Source organism: Lissotriton helveticus, chromosome 11, assembly GCF_964261635.1.
Source record: "Lissotriton helveticus chromosome 11, aLisHel1.1, whole genome shotgun sequence".
Taxonomy (NCBI): domain Eukaryota; kingdom Metazoa; phylum Chordata; class Amphibia; order Caudata; family Salamandridae; genus Lissotriton; species Lissotriton helveticus.
The window spans coordinates 530,288,471-530,305,466 of record NC_136072.1 but is presented as its reverse complement, the minus strand read 5'-3'; the positions used below and the strand labels follow the sequence as shown (position 1 = coordinate 530,305,466).

The window sequence follows — 16,996 nt, the reverse complement described above, 5'->3', positions numbered from 1 at the left end:
AGATATAACTGATTTTTTTTAATGTGCTAATTGTACGAAAAGGTCACATTACATATTGGAAGACCGGCACGTGTCCAGTAGGGCCATATTCATGCCAGAGTTTCAGGATAACTTCTTAGAATGAAGATCAGCTCTGTTTCGATTCATTGTATTTGAATTTGCCTTAGGTGGAATATTATTTATATCTGAAATAGATCTGCCTTCTGAATCTATCTTGGAAACCACTGTTGTACGTAATTCTAATTTACTTTTTTTCTCATCTAAATTTCATAACAGTTTTATTTAAACTGAAACAGATAACACATTTTAATTTAATTAGACTGAATATTGTTATTGAGGAACAAAAAGGAAATTGAGTTATTTCTGGAGCTTTCAAACAGCCGCCTTGCAATGTGCTTGATTTTAGCTTGTCAGCTCAGCTGGTCTGTGGATGGGATTGTGTGATAGTGGCTTCTCCACCTGTCCTCTAATCACAAATATGTTTTTCTGTATTGCAGCAAAGAGTGATCCAAGGATAGGGAATGCAATAAGGAAGTGCTGCTCGCCATCAGGTGTGAACTTTTTGTCCCCAGAGCTCCCAGTGATCTGCGGCAATAAACAAGGAATCTTGCACAAGAAGAAACTAACTACTGGTAAATTTCCATTCACTAAAGTATATTTTGTGGATGAGTGATGGAAAATAGGGTGAGCTTATACTATCAGACTTAAAAATGTATACAATGTGAAGTCAGGATTAATTGTAAAGTGTAAATGAAAAGTAAACATTAACCAAGCTAGTTGGTCTTATTTTAATGCGCCAATTTGTGCAATGGCCTGCATAAATGCAGCTTCCAAGCGTTACACAAGGAGATGATGGACGGAGTGCTGAAACTTTTCTGACACTCACCACCAGTCATAGATCTGGGTTGAATCCATCATCATTCTTTAGCTCACTTCGCCACCCCAGGTCAGACACAGCTATATGCAAATCAGTCTTGGCCCTGTGCCTCATGGGAACAGTCCAGCCCAAAATGCCAAGCCATGTCTTCCCTGGACAGAAAACAAGCATCCTTAGACCGGTTTCGGGGTAACACCCATCTTCAGCCAGGCTAGCTTGAATCCAGGTGCAAAGTGAGCAAGGAACCCACGTCTGGGCATACCCTGCCAACTTAGGGCATACAAAGGAAACGCAAGGATATGATGGACGGATTTCTAAAACTTTTCAGACACTCATTGGGCACAGGGTCAAGACTGATTTGCATATGGCTGTGTTCAAACTGAAATGGCATGGTGAGCAAAGAAACAATGGATTTAGGCCCAGATCACTGTAATAGGGTGAATGTATGACATCGTTCTGCCATCTGTCCATCAATTGTTCTTTTTGCATTTGTCACCCATAGTGGGACGGGTATGTCCAGACTTGGGTCCCGTGCTCTCCATGCCACTGGAGTCAAGCTATCCTGGCTGATGAGGGGTGAAACCCCAAAACCGGTCTAGAATGAAGGTTTCCAGTCCAGGGAGGACCTGGCCTGGCAGTTCAGGCTGAACTGTTCCCATTGGGCGCTCGGTCAAGACTGATTTGCATATGGCTGGGTTAAAACTGGAATGGCATGGTGAGCAAAAAATTATGGATTTAGGCCCAGATCTCTGTACTTGGGTGAATGTATGACATTGTTCGGCTTTCTGTCCATCAATTGTTCTTTTTGCATTTGTCACCCAGAGTGGGACTGGTTTGCCCAGACATGGGGACTGTACTCTCCATGCCATTGGAGTCAAGCGATCCTGACCGATGAGGGGTGAAACCCTGAAACGGTCCTAGGATGCTTGTTTCCAGTCCAAGGAGGACCTGGCCTGGCAGTTCAACTGGACTGGGCCCATTGGTGGCAGGGTCAAGACTGGTTTGCATATGGCTGGGTTTAAACTGGATTAGCATGGTGAGCAAAAAAACTATGGATTTAGGTCCTGATCTCTACTGGGGTGAATGTATGACATTGTTCTGCATTCTGTCCATCAATTGTTCTTTTTGCACGTGTCACCCGGAGTGGGAGGGGTATGCCCAGATGTGGGTCCCGTGCTATCCATGCCACTGAAGTGAAGCTATCCTGGCTGATGAGGGGTGAAACCCAGAAAACGGTCCTAGGATGCTTGTTTCCAGTCCAGGGAGGACCTGGCCAGGCCATTCGGGCTGAACTGTTCCCATTGGGCGCAGGGTCAAGACTCAAGACTGGTTTGCATATGGCTGGGTTCAAACTGGAATGGCATTGTGAGCAAAAAAAACATGGATTTAGACCCTGATCTCTGTACTGGGGTGAATGTAGGACATTGTTCTGCATCCTGTCCATCAATTATTGTTTTTGCAGCTTCCAAACATTGGCACATTAAAGTCAAACTTGTTGGCTAAATCTTACCTGTATTTTTTATTAAAACAACTCAAGATGATTCAAACATGTTTTACTGTAGCAGTAACAGACCAGTGTCTGCAAAGAAGAAGGTAAGCAATTTTGCTGTTGTCTCCAATAATATGTGCTACCTCTTCATGGTTCCGCATACGTGCTCTTCAAGATAGGTTAGTAAGTTCACTGTTTGTCACAAAAAATGCTTTAGTCTGACAGTCACAAGTCTTTATCTTGCCCTAGCAAGTTTAGCTTTTCATCCTTCTAAAGTCTATGAAGTAAGTATATTAAGTTAGGTCATCATATTTACAGCACAGAATGAAGGTCCACATAGATTGTTCTTATTATTGCCAAAACACCATACGGTATTTCTTTTCCCACACATATTACATTATGTTCAATACTGCGTGATATACAAACAACTATTTGCCCTTATTGGATGAGATCTGACACTTACATTGCTTACAGGGCGCTGAAGTGCAGTGAATAGCACTGTATAAAAATAAGTTATTATTATTAAGATGACAAGAAAAGGTAGAACACACCAGAGAATAGGATAGTGACCTAAACTTGCTCAAGGTAATAAATGTGTAAAAACACTACAGAACATTGTGCTACTTTTTATCGGAAGCCCGACAAGCCATGTTTATTCCTTCGGATGCAAGCCACGTATATCATTAACTATCACTCATGATCACTAAGTTTATATAATGAGTGTAGCTAGTGTCATTACTCACTCATCCATTTTTCATATGTAGGGAGAACTGCAAATTTCTAGTGTCAGAGGATTTAAAGGTTAATCACTGCATTTGTCATATCAAACTTTCTCATGGTTTGTCATTCCCGCTACATCCAGCATGTCATTAAGTAGTGCCAAGTCTGGAGAGGCAGGGGATAATAGGGTGCTATTAGTAGATGTGTGTGTATATATGTTATTTCTATAGCACTAACCAAGCCAAAAGTCAGCAGAGCTGCAACACTAGATTTATTGCAAGTGGCGTTATATATGTGCACAGTGCCACAAATTATGATTGATGTAGGCTCCTGTCTGGTAACACCTGCAGTAGAGTGACGTGGGCCACGACTTGGCTCAGTTCAGTTTTTAAGTAGACTAATGCCAATGTTGTATTTTCGAATAGAAACTAAACTTGAGAAGACACCCCACAGATGAGTGGTAGATCTGACCAGTCCTCCTCTGCATAGGGATTTTTCAGCTTTGCTTGTCATTGACACTTTAGGGTGGCTTCTATTGGTTTAGAGCAGAGGTCTACAAACTTTGGTAGGCTGAGCCCCCCCAGCTGATTTTTTTAAATGCCAGGCCCCCCCACCACCTGACAGAAATTTCTGGAATGTCGTACACCACATAATCGACCCACACCCATATATCCCGGGCCATATCCGACAAATAATGTCCAACACAATAAGTGTGTTTAGTTAACTGCAGGTTTGTGAGTGGGTGTGGTTAGAATGTGGTTAAATGACAGACTAATAACACAGCTCAAAACTCAATCTCCCAGCAGGTACGTTAGTCATCAGACCCTGGTGAACCACACCTGAATATAAGTAATGTTGCTTAAATGCTGGATATACAAAGAACTTTGCAGTGTCAGGCCCCAGTAACAAACCCGCCCCCACCTTTCCAGCCTCCCAGGGAAACGCCTGATACCCGGTGCGGCCAGTCAGCCCTGCTACCATCCTCCAATGGTGCCCCTCATGTTCACATAGACCGTCCCTCATGTGTATTTGATTTCTTTTATAGTGCTACTCATCCCAAGTGTGTACAGCAGGGTGTCGGAGTGCTTTACATCACACACATATTATATAAAGACAGTGACTCATATAAATGTGAAAGTCAATGTTCTGAAGATAATGGGGCTACAAGGTGTAATCATTCTTTCATCCATCATCCAGTCTTTCACCATTCATTCATTTCACCATGTCCTTCCATCTGTTTACCCATTCATGGCCACACATATTCAACCATTCGCAAACCTATTGATCATATATCCTTCAATCCATTGTTTCACTCATCCATCCCTCCATCCACCCTTTCCCCTATCCATCCGTACACTCATCCATCCAGCCATTTACCCTTTCACCCATCCAGCCATTCTTTCACTTACTCATCCATCCACCCAGTCACTCATCCACCCACCCACCCACTCAACCTTCCACCCATTCACCCTTTTATTCATCCATCCAGCTCCCTTTCTCTCTCCAACCCCCTTTCTTTTAGGCATCCAGCCAGCCTTCCATCCACCCACCCACCCATCTACTCATCCACTCATAAATCCATCCATTGACCATATCACTCATCCATCCTCTCTCATCCATCCTTGCTCTCATCCATCCACCCTTTCACTCATCTACCTATCCTTTTGCCCGTCTACCCTCCCTTTCACTCCCTCATCCATCCTTACATCTACCCTTTCATTCGTCCGTCCACCCTTTCACTTATCAATCCATCCATCATTTCACTCATCCGCCCACCCATTCACTTGCACATCATCCACCCTTCCACCTATACTCTATCTATTTACCTTTTCCCTCATCTGTCCTCCCACTCACCCATCCATCCTTTCTCTCATCCATCCATTCACCCTTTCATTAAACCACTCCGCCATCCACCAATCCCTTCACTTACTCACTCACCCACCATTTCACATTAATTATGAGCTGAGCTTACGTCTGCTGGTCTGAGGGCTTATTTTTCTCTGGGACTAAAAACATTCGGGTGTTTTTCAAACACCTGTAGGATACTTTCACCTGCCTTTGCCTCACGTACCTCCCAGGAGCACTTGTCGAAGTAGTGCATTGACTGTCCTGATCCTGAGGTCACTGTAAACAATTGCCTGAAAGTACTTAACTGCCATAAAAGTAGTCATGACACAGAACATCCCTTTGGAAACACCTTGTCCCCATGTTCCAGCCCTTCAACTACACCTGCTTAGTGAACCAGAACAAGGTAAAGGTGGAATGTATGCTGCACTTGACTGTTTCAGCAGCAACAGCTTCAGATTCATTGCATCCCCACTACCCGAGGCAGGTTCATGCATTTCACTGTTCAGTATTGCTGGCAGATGTACTCATTCATTCATTGAGTGATTGTGCTTCAGGCCATGATAGGTTGTCAATGAGCCTGTATGGACACTTTCTTCTTTTGACCACCACCTTAAGGGGTGAAATTATTAACTCACTGAACAAGCAGACATCAAAATGTCCTTCAGCAGAAGTTTGGCAATTTCCTTCCTCATTTTCTTTCTAACTGTATCTTTCAAATCCTTTGCCCATCTCAGTTTTTCGCCCCAATGCTTTCATGAACGCACTTTGGAAGTTAGCTAAACTCCAATGCTTCCCATTCCTATCCAGCAAATGGAACAGTCCTTACCTACATTATACGCCCAGACTAAGCAGCTTAACTTCACCAAGCCAGAGGCGCAAAACATGCCCCTGCAACTCCTGCGGCGCAAGGGGCCACTCATCGATTCAGGTGGTGCCCCATTCAGCCCCAGACCAATAAGCATATGTGAAACTCTGGGCCCTCTCCACACTTTCTGCAGGGTGGGGGGGGGCATCTTTTTTTGCTATGCCACTTTTAACCAAGCACTTACAAACGGGGACAGACAGTAATTTCAACTGCAGTGGGAGGCAGGGAGTCTACTCTGCCATGAAACGGAACACAACGTAACAGACAGTCCACTGTAGACTGCCTGTTTGTTTGCTTTCGCATTCATAGCAGAGGAGACTCCCTGCCTCCCACTGCAGCTCTAGCAATTAACCCATTCACGGGACGGTTAGGTCTTCCCAGAAGGGAGGCAAAGTTTCCCTTGAAATTAAAAAGCATGGGCACGTCGTGACCCAGCCATTTCCCCTCCAACCCTGACCACTGACCACTGAACCCCCTCCATGTCCCCCCACTCACCTTCGAAAACTGGGCAGCACTAAATGGCCCAGCAGTTATTAGGGCGCAATTTCTATTACAAAAGCCCATTCCACTTACCTGTGGGTTATCTTCCAAGGTGTCAAGAGACCAGCAAACCACTTCACTGGTAAAACCAGGAAAGCCTCCACAGCACACAAAGAAGAATCAAGGCAGAAAAGGCAGCTCACACAAAACAAACAGCAGGAATGAAGAAACAAGTAGGTGTATGCAGGAGTTATTTGCAAGTAAATTTCGCGGAACTTCCTGCCACCTATGCTGCTGCCTCCTCATTGGTGGAACGTCAGTGGTGACGTTCCTATGTGTTGATTGGGCTGCTGTTCCGGAGCTGTCTAAATCTAAAATCCCCATTTGAAATGGGTAAAGAAATACTGGAAGCAAAACGACTTGCGACGTGGGAAACAATGGTAAGAGTTTAGGTGGAGTGCGCGCCCTCCCTGAGTTGGCATCGCGTGGGGGGCGCGCCCCACAGATTGAAGGACACTGGTTTAGAGTATTGCTCTGTTTTTATATTGTTGTATTGTCGTTATATTAGTTTTCTACATTTTCCCATCTTACAAAATAATGTTGTATCAAGGAATGCTCGAAGATGTATGGCTTGTACAAATTTGTTTATCAGGCAATGCCATAATCGTAGATACTTTCAGAATTGTTCTCTACCTAGGTCGAATTTGTCTGACAGATCCATAAAGCATTTTAAGTCACTCCCTGAGAAAAGCTGGTCTGAAGTTTGGATGCTTTTGGCATCCCAGTCTTTCCAGTAGAATGACTTGCCAGCGATTTTGTTTTAGTGTTGGTTCCGACAGGAGCAGTAAAATGAAGCGCCCTCCCTAGACACAACACTTTGGGCCTTATCTACTTTGGTGGTCCTCCAGAGGCGCTATAATTTCACCGTCTGCTGGAGGACCACCAAGGCCATAGTGCGCTCACCTGCCCAATTAGGAGTTTAATCCTGGTTGGGCGGGTGGTGCTTCGGAGTCTCACGGCAGTGGGGTGCTAAGCTCATAGGAGAGCCTAACATGCAGCTCGCTGGTGTGACAGTGCCTTCAGTACATTCCTGCACAGTGTGGCATGCATGCCACACCTTGCAGCAATAGGGGTGCTAGTACTGGGGGGGGTCACAACATGTGCCCCCTCCATGCACCCCTAGGCCCAGGAGCAGCACGGAGGCCCTGATAGTGCCCCCTCAGTTGCCTCTCCACCCCCCTTTTCAAGGCAGGCTCACCATCATGAAATGGGCAGTGGACAGGTGCTCCAGTGGCATCACCAGTATATTCCTGCTCCTGACCACTGCACGACTGCAGCGGGATCCTGGATGCCCATTGGACGCTTTGGTCCTGTGGCTGTCTGACCATCACACTTATAATACTGCAGGTGGGCCGCAGTGTGGCGGTGGTCCACGGCCGGTTTTAGCAATGCTGGCGCCCAGTGCGACAAAAGTTTTAGGCACCCCCTCACCACATGGCCGCCTCTCTGATTCTCTCACTCCCACCGGGCAAAAGTGCCCCACATCTCTCCAATGATAAGTTATTGCTAACCACAGTGCCTACCTCTGAGATCAGCGCCCCCTCCAAAGGTAGTGCTCAGTGCAGCCGAACTGGTCAGACTGCACTGAGGCCGGCCCTGCTGTTGTTGACCGCCACTGCAAGTACGGCGGTGCTATGGATGGCGATACTCGTAATAAGGCTGTTTATGTGTTGATAACCATATGGTGAACAGGCTTGTAAGTATTCAGAGTTTCTCTAATGTTTTTTCCATATAGAAAGCTTGCAGGCCAGTTAGACTGTTTGTTAAGGTATTCCTCCAGTTTAATCCATTTGAGGGTTTCCAAATATGGGTTCCAATAATATGCAATTTGAGACAATTTGTGGGCCATGTAGTATTTCTGAAAAGGGGGAAGTCTCAGGCATCCAGAAACAGTAGCTGTTTAGATGTTCGCCATTGTAAATCTGGCCTTTTCTGTTCCATTTATATATTTAGCAAAAGATCAGTTGTCTGCAGCAATGAGGCCTGCATTTTGAGGGTAGCATGTCAATACATAATTTAACCTGGAGCTACTACCATTTTTAGGTCTCGTCTACGCAGCGCGCATGCGCTGCATAGGAGAGACCTCTAGTACTCGGTTTGCTTTTTCGTCCCAAAACGTGCATGCGTTGCATTGCTTTCAATAGCAACGCATGCACGTTTGGCGATTCCCTTGCTGGAGCGAGCTTTCAAAACCATCTGTTTGTAATTAAAAGATGGTTCCTGCTCGCTCCCGCAAGGGAAACCGGTGCAGGCCCCCTCCTCTCTTCCCTCCCTCTGCTGCCTCTTTTCAGCGCAAGGCGTGCGTGCTTGTTCTTCTTCAATACAAAGAGAATGAAAGAAGTAGTACTAGCTGTTTAACCATTCGCAGACTAGATATATACATTTAGTTTAATACTCTTAAAATGTTTAACGTTCAGAAACGAATATAATTGATTCTGCATTTATGATCTAAATATGCATTAGTGGTATTTAAAGACTAAGTGAGAATTTTAAACTGTAATACTGCAAAGTTTGGTGGTTTAAATGTGTATTTAATAAGCACTTTGCCTTGCGACTGTTCTAGGTAGGGGAATGTCCTGCCTCGATCAACACCTCCATTCTCTAAACCAAATGCTGCATGAATACAACTGTAAAAAAAAATCTTGCTTTTGAAAGGCTTGCTGGTTTTCAAGTGTTGCAGAATGGCGGCCTATGTACTATTCGACTCAAGTTCTCAATTTAACGTAAGCGGATAAGCACAGAAAAGAGCTTTCCAGTACAGGATATGTCCTCTTGGCAATCATGAGTAGTCAAAGCCACTTGCACCAGGGCTAAGCGAGACAAAATACAGTGTCATGCAGCTGCATTCAGACATGAAAATAGCAGATCTTAGAAAACACGTCATGCTGATTTATATGTATCTTCGTGTAATCCTAAAACAAGAAAGTGCTCTCAGGCAGGGTTTCGGTGGGTCCTGTAAAGTTAAGTCCAGGTTGTGGTGATGGCTAATTCAACTCAAGCCATCTCTATTTCCAACATTTATTTTCTTGCGGGGTACCGTAGACACAAGTCCATCTCTGGGCATTGTGACATATCCTTTAACACTTGTGACAGCACGAGAGTGAGGGTGCATTTGTGAAATTCGTAGTCTCGCTAGCTCAGCAAAATGAAAAAACTGTCTTCCTGTTGACATTAGTGCAGCGCAGAAGTTTAAGAATGTGTGTATAAAGATAACCAAGATTAAAGTCAGTATGTATAGTAGGCTGGCGGGTTCCCCTTAAAGCCTCTTTTCTAACTGAGAAGGGAGGGATTTCGCTTCACATGACAGGTTTATCAGACCACCCCATGTGACCAAAACAACAATTTTTCCCGACTTATACTTTACTTAAGGAAACCAATGCTCTCAGAAGCCAAAATTCTAACCGCAGCCCCTCGTACACACCACTTCCCATGGCTGTAATCCCAGCTCACCTACTTCTATTTTTGGTCGCCATTTTCGTCCCGGTCTTTCTGGGCTCCTCCCCTTTTGCAATCTAGAACATGTCAGACACACTCAGTTGGCTGCTGGCACAATCTGCTGCACTATTGTCTGTGAATTAACTTTTCTCCAAAATATGAAATAAGTAGCCAAAGTCCACTTGATCAAATGAGTTCTCCGTATCGATGATGAAGGCCAGATTGTTCTGCTTGTCATTTTTGGTATACTGTAACAGCAGAAGTAGCAAACACATGTGATTCTTGGATGGTCAGTGAGTTACCAAGCTGACATTATTACAGTGGGTCAGTAGTAGTATAACTTTATTTAATCTCAGAACCAGGATTTTCCCTAAGATTTTCATATCACAGTTTAACAAAGATATTGGTCTGAAATTGGCACAATATAAGTAACGTTTGTTGGTTTTGGAACTAGAGGTATGTGCCCTATGTTAAATTCTGGTGAAAGATAGACAGCACCCATTGGTTCTTTGTTGATTTCTAAATTTCTAGTGGTAATCATTCTTCTTCTGTTACTTTTTACAGAGGCCATTAGTTTAATGGCTTCTGCTACTTTTGTGTCAGATATTTAAAGTTCCAGCTCATCTCTTAGGTCCTGAGGTAATGTTTGTATGGATATTCTATCCAAGAAGCTGTTCTCTAGTGCCATTATACAGGATCTGCAGAAGTGAAAAGCTCATGTTAAAGGATACAAATTCTTTTGCTCTATCCATTTGATGGGAAAGAATCGTCTTATTCGCATCATATATAGCTGCTAATGAGGATCATACTTCTCTCTGTTTCAGTTATATGGCCAGTAGATGATTCACTTTCTCCCCACTCTCATAGGCTTTACATTTAAAGGGGTACAACACTTTTACTAACATGGAGGAAAAAAAAGTCTACCATTCAGTTCAGTAAGCTTTATTCGGCATGTATAACAACCAGAAAAGCGAAAACAAGTATTAAATAAACATGATTTCTTAAAAACAACAAACAACCGAATATAAACGATACATTTAGTTACAAGAAAAAAACAGTTAAATAAAGGCAATACTTTTTCTCACATCAATTGCTTTTTGAATATATAATGCAACATAAAAAAATTGCGGTGGATCATTTAGGGTAACAAGTAATTTCATAGCAGCATGAGTTGTTCTCATGTTGTATTTCTTAAAAAGTGGCTTTAAATAAAAACATCTAAAATACAGGTAAAAGTTACATAGGAGCAAAAAGTGCAAGGTGCTCTGTTTGATCGCTCATCGCAACGGCATGCGGACATTGGCCTCGATTTCATAACAGGGAATGCAACCAGATGATGTACAATTCCTAATCTCAATCTTGTTAATACAAAACGATGTGAAGGCTTAATGACTACAGACAAATAATCTTGGAAACCACTTCGGAGCTCAATTGATTTACAAAATATATATGTGGTTTTCTTTCCTACAGCCCTTATGTGAATCTCATTTTTATATGCCAAGAAGGTATCCTTAATCTCTTGTTTGGATGAGGTTAACACATACTCAGGATTTTTATTCTGGAAACCCTAAGCATGAGCATTGATACAGATAATTCAAAACTGTTATCCCAGCGTGAGATCTGGTGGATAAAACAGGTTAATACTATAACCTTGAATGGGTTGAATGATAAAATGGATATGATTTGCTTCCATTAATTTGTGATGCTTATGCTGTCAGTGATAACACTATGTATGAGGTTGCTTTTGTTTTCAATTTCAAAATGTGTTATGTATGTACATCATGATTTGTATAGGTTCATCTACATATCTCATTAACTTGGACAGCATTTGACGACATATGGTGCAGTACTTTTAACTCATCTTTACAGTGTACAGAATGGCACTAAGAGACATTTCTCTTTTGACAACAAGGGTTTTTCTCAACTTACAAATTTCCGCTCTCCAACATAGTGTGTTTATAATGTGGTGTACCTTTTTTTATTCTTATTAGTCTTCACTATGTCTGCCTAGTGCTGATTTGTGAAATTGACAGTGGTTTAGTATCGCAGTTTCGTTTTAGACTTCTTCTATATGTTATCATCATGACTATCTTCGCAGGTTTATCCGCAGGATCAAGTCTGCCTGTTCTCCACATGGCCTTTGCGTTATCATTGTCTACGGTCATACCACTGTAGTTGTCATTCGCATTTTTATTTTTATAGGAGGCCTCACATCACTGCTGTAACATTTTCCAAGACCTACAGGGTGTTGCTTTTCGGTGTTTATGATTTTGTGACTTCATTTCATTGTACTTATACCTTGGGATGATCATCCCAACATGTCGACCATGTCGGGTCCACATTGTTCAGCCCATGTTTTACATACTACTTACACCACATTTTGTTAGTGCAGTGGGTTCCTACAGTAGTACCTTGTGTGGTTTCTCATTTTCACATTTCCATTTTATGAGCCTTGGAGGGACTGTATGCCGTAGTGTTGCACATCGGACATTCCCTTTTATCCTCACAATCAGTTTAGGCAAGATATTCTAACATGGCGATCATGCTTGGTTTACACTCAGAGTCCGCTTTCCATTTCCTGTCGTCACTTTAAATACCGGCAAACACATTCACACGGTTTCAACACAACACATCGCTATTCGGATACCCACGAGTACCCGGGTACCTTGGTAGGTTTCGCCAATGAGGGATTGCTTTGGTTCACTTATGTTGGCTGTGACATTGTTGTGACTGTTTGTTGATGCATTCATATTTGTTTATTTCAGTGTTGGCAGTGTACATGATTTTGCTTTGGGTCATAGTGAAGGTAGCCGCCCGACTCTTGGACACATTGAGAACTCAGGTATCTGGTTGCTTTCATCTGGTGGTCTCTGTATTACACAAGGGAGGCAGTATGTTAATTCATGGTTAATTACACATTTTTTCTCCTTTGTTATATTCGACAGTACGATCGCGCATGCATTAACCTCTGTGATTATTTTTCACGCTTTTTAAACAGGATATTGTTCTTCACATTAAGTAAGCATCGTCATTTTGCTTTATATTCGAACTGTGTCGTAGCACTAGGCGTTTGGGCGGTCAGGTGATCACTTCCACTTTCTTATTTCCTGCAGTTTTCACAGGATCATGGTTAATATGTGTTTTTTTGGGATTTCTGCGGCTTTAGCTCTGATTACCTCTTAATTTGCACTATTCCCCTTTGTTCTTTCATCTCATTGCTTGCCATTCGTTCTTTCTTTTACTTTCCTGTGTTATGGCTCTTATCCTTCTATACAATAGAGCATTATTTACCGATCCAGTTCTATATTTGTTTGCATTTATAGAGGCCCACGAAGAAGGGATCCATTATCCCGAAATGCATTGGGCATCTTTTACATCTGAATGTTGAAGAACTACACGATTTTAAAGATCAATATCAAGAAATATTGGATATAATCCTTTGAAACAAATTGGATATTGTTACAACTAATTCATCATTATTTGTGTTAAATGTGTTATATTACACAACTTAATAAATAAATGAATGTTAATCTAGAAGCATATAGGTTGGACTTTGGCATATTTGTTCATATCTTTGGATTATGAGTGAAGTTTAACTCTCGCTGTGCAGCCAGGCATCAGGTGAAGTGTCATTGTTAGTTTTAAGTGGAAATGTTTTTATTGAAATTTTCAAAACAAAGGGTGCCTTTAGTGGCAGCAGAAATATATCTTTGCAAATAGGCGAGGCAATCCGCAATTGCAATCATATTTTATTTTATTTTTTATTTTTAAAGTTTTATAGAGCGCCAACCAGACCCAAGCTAGGGTATCAGAGTGCTTTACATAAGGCGTACCATGATCATAATCAACGGGGGAACATTACACACACAGAAAACATAATCTGAACATAACAAAGAGTAGCAGCATTGGGCATATTTGTTCCGCGCAGTAAAAGACCATTCAAGTTCGTGTAGGTCTTCACTTCTCGTGGCCGTATGAGAAATGTTCTGAGCAGTAAAAGACAAATCAAGTTCTTGTAGGTCTTCACTTTGCAGTCCGGAAACCCGAGAGTAGAGGTACTTAAGGGGTTGAAGAACTGGTGTCGCAGTTGTGCGAATTTAAGGTAGGAATTTGCTCATTAGAATGATTTTGCTTCCTTTTGAAGAGAGGCGTAGAAGAGATTCTTCTGATGAATGGAGGAAACGAGTTCCATGTTTTGGCGCTGCTTCGGAGAACGCTTTGTTAGAAGTTTAAGTCTTTTTGAACCTTGAGGGTTTCAGAAGTAAATTATTTGCACTCCTTGAATGTCTGTTCCCACCAGATAGGGTAAGTTTTTGGGCAAGGTACTGGGGGGTGTTATGGTGTAGCGCCTTGTGTGTGATGCAAGCCATTTTTAGGTGGATTTGCGCTTCGTAGGGTAGCCAGTTGAGAGCTTTCAGGTGTGGTGATATGTGGTCAAATTTCCTCGAACCTGTTATGAGTCTTGCAGCGACATTGAGACAGGTTTTTAGAGGGGTGTTTGAGATTTTGGGAAGCCCAGCGAGGGTGGTACATCCGTATTCAAGTCTTGTAATAACTAAGGACTGGACTGCGGTTTTGAGGTCCGAATTCTCGAGAAGTGGTTTCATTTTTCTGAGATAGCTTAGGTGGAAGCGGGCATTTTTAGCCAATTTGTTGACACGATTTTGCATGTTAAGGTTCCTATCCAGAGTGATTCCTAGAGATATAGAGGAGTCAACTACAGTTGGCATGCAATTCAATGCAGTGATCATTTTGATCCACTCCTTTGTCTCAGTGGAGATCTTCGCAGGGGAGAGTACGAGAAACTCAGATTTTTTAGAGTTTAGCTTGAGGAAGTTGTTAGCTAGCCATTGGACTGACTTTTCGAGAGCTAGATTCATAGTCCTTATCTCTTCGATGGAGGAGATCTTGATGTACAGTCGGGTGTCATCCACGTACATGTGGAAGGAGATGTTCTCCTGCTGTAGTAACTCAGTGAGTGGTGCGACGTATAGGTTGAATAGCATGGGAGATAGTGTGGGGCCTTGAGGAACTCCCAGCAGGTGAGGAGAGGAAACAGAGAGATTGTTGTTGATCATGTACGATTGCGTTCTGTTTCCCAGGTAGGATTTGATCCACTGTAGGACTTTACCAGATAAACCCATCCTGTTTTCTAGTCTTCCTAGTAATTTGTTGTGATTGACGGTATCGAAGGCTGCTGAGAGGTCGAGTAAAACTAGCAGGCATGTTTTATTGCGGTCAAGGGCTTGAAGGGCGGCATCCACTATGTGCAGGATGGCTGTTTCTGTGCTATGCCCAGGTCTGAAACCCGATTGGTGAATGTTCAGTAGATTGAAGTGTGAGATGTGTTGGCTCAGTTGTTGCTAAACACATTTTTCCAGGAACTTGGCTAGCATGGGAATGTTGGTTATTGGTCTGAAGTTGTTGAGGTGGGAGTTATCTGCTGTTGGTTTTTTAGGTCTCGCACCTGCGAACCGGATCGCAAAAGCGATCCGTTGCTGCGAGACTTATTGTGATCATTTCAGTTTTCAAGGACTCAAGGGGAACAGACAAGAGACAAGAGATGTGAACGCGCAGATTAGCTGTGAAGAGCATGTCAGTTTCAGTTTTACACAGCAGTTCTACATTTTGTTACTTTGTTGCAGTTTTAAAGGCTGGTTTGTGAAGAGCATGTCAGTTTCAGTTTCCCTTGCCAACTGCTTGCAAAGAGCTTCAGCATACAATTTTTTTTTATCGGTGTTTTTAATAAAATGTGCGTGTTTTAATACAATGAGTGTGTTGAAAAGTGGGTGTTTTCGATATAATTAGTGCGTAAAAAAGTGTTTGTGTTTAACTACAATAATAATGTGCGTGAGCGTGTTAGGAAGTGTTTGTGCTGTAGAGTGGAGCGCTGCGCTGTAGGGTGGAGAGCTGCGCTGTAGGGTGGAGCGCTGCGCTGTAGAGTGGAGCGCTGCGCTGTAGAGTGGAGGGCTGCGCTGTACAGTAGAATGCTGCGTTGTGTAGTGTTGCGCTGTAGAGTGCTGCGTTGCGCTGTACAGTGGAGCCCTGCGCTGTAGAGTGGAGCGCTGCGTTGAAGAGTGGAGCGCTGTATAGTGGAGTGGTGTGTTGTAGAGTGGACTGGTGCGCTTTGTGGAGTAGTGCATTGTAGAGTGGGGCACTGCGCTGTAGAGTGGAGCACTGCGCTGTAGAGTGGAGCACTGCGCTGTAGAGTGGAGTGTTGCGCTGTAGAGTGGAGTGCTGCGCTGTAGAGTGGAGTGCTGCGCTGTAGAGTGGAGTGTTGCGCTGTAGAGTAGAGTGTTGCGCTGTAGAGTAGAGTGTTGCACTGTAGAGTAGAGTGTTGCACTGTAGAGTGGAGTGTTGCACTGTAGAGTGGAGTGCTGTATAGTGGAGTGGTGTGCTTTGTGGAGTAGTGCATTGTAGAGTGGAGCACTGCGCTGTAGAGTGGAGCACTGCGCTATAGAGTGGAGCGCAGTGGAGTGCTGCATTGTGTAGTGCTGCGCTGTAGAGTGGAGCGCTGCGCTGTAGAGTGGAGGGCTGCGCTGTACAGTAGAATGCTGCGTTGTGTAGTGTTGCGCTGTAGAGTGCTGCGTTGCGCTGTACAGTGGAGCGCTGCACTGTAGAGTGGAGCGCTGCGCTGTAGAGTGGAGCGCTGTATAGTGGAGTGGTGTGTTGTAGAGTGGACTGGTGCGCTTTGTGGAGTAGTGCATTGTAGAGTGGGGCACTGTGCTGTAGAGTGGAGCACTGTACTGTAGAGTGGAGCACTGCGCTGTAGAGTGGAGCACTGCGCTGTAGAGTGGAGCACTGCGCTGTAGAGTGGAGCACTGCGCTGTAGAGTGGAGCGCAGTGGAGTGCTGCATTGTGTAGTGCTACGCTGTAGAGTGGAGCGCTGCGCTGTAGAGTGGAGCGTGCGCTGTAGAGTGCTGCGCTGTAGAGTGGAGCGCTGCGCTGTAGAGTGGAGCGCTGCGCTGTAGAGTGGAGCGCAGCGCTGTAGAGTGGAGCGCTGCACAGCAGAATGCTGCGTTGTGTAGTGTTGCGCTGTAGAGTGGACCGCTGCGCTGTAGAGTGGAGCGCTGCGCTGTAGAGTGGAGCGCTGCGCTGTAGAGTGAAGCGCTGCGCTGTAGAGTGGAGCGCTGCGCTGTAGAGTGGAGTGCTATACTGGGAAGTTCTGTGCTGTAGAGTGGAGTGCTGCGTTGTGTAGTGCTGCACTGTAGAGTGGAGTGTT

The 16,996-nt window shown here is 43.8% G+C and overlaps 1 protein-coding gene across 3 annotated transcripts in view; it reads left to right on the top strand.

Moving 5' to 3' along the window:
- The window catches only part of LOC144790632 (uncharacterized), a 490,677-nt gene that overhangs the window by 123,562 nt on the left and 350,119 nt on the right, over positions 1-16,996 (top strand). For all 3 annotated transcript variants that reach the window (XM_078665360.1, XM_078665361.1, XM_078665362.1), the window contains exon 5: positions 498-632. In XM_078665360.1, coding sequence (XP_078521486.1) covers positions 498-632 — 135 coding nt within the window. The remainder of the gene's footprint in view (positions 1-497; positions 633-16,996) is intronic.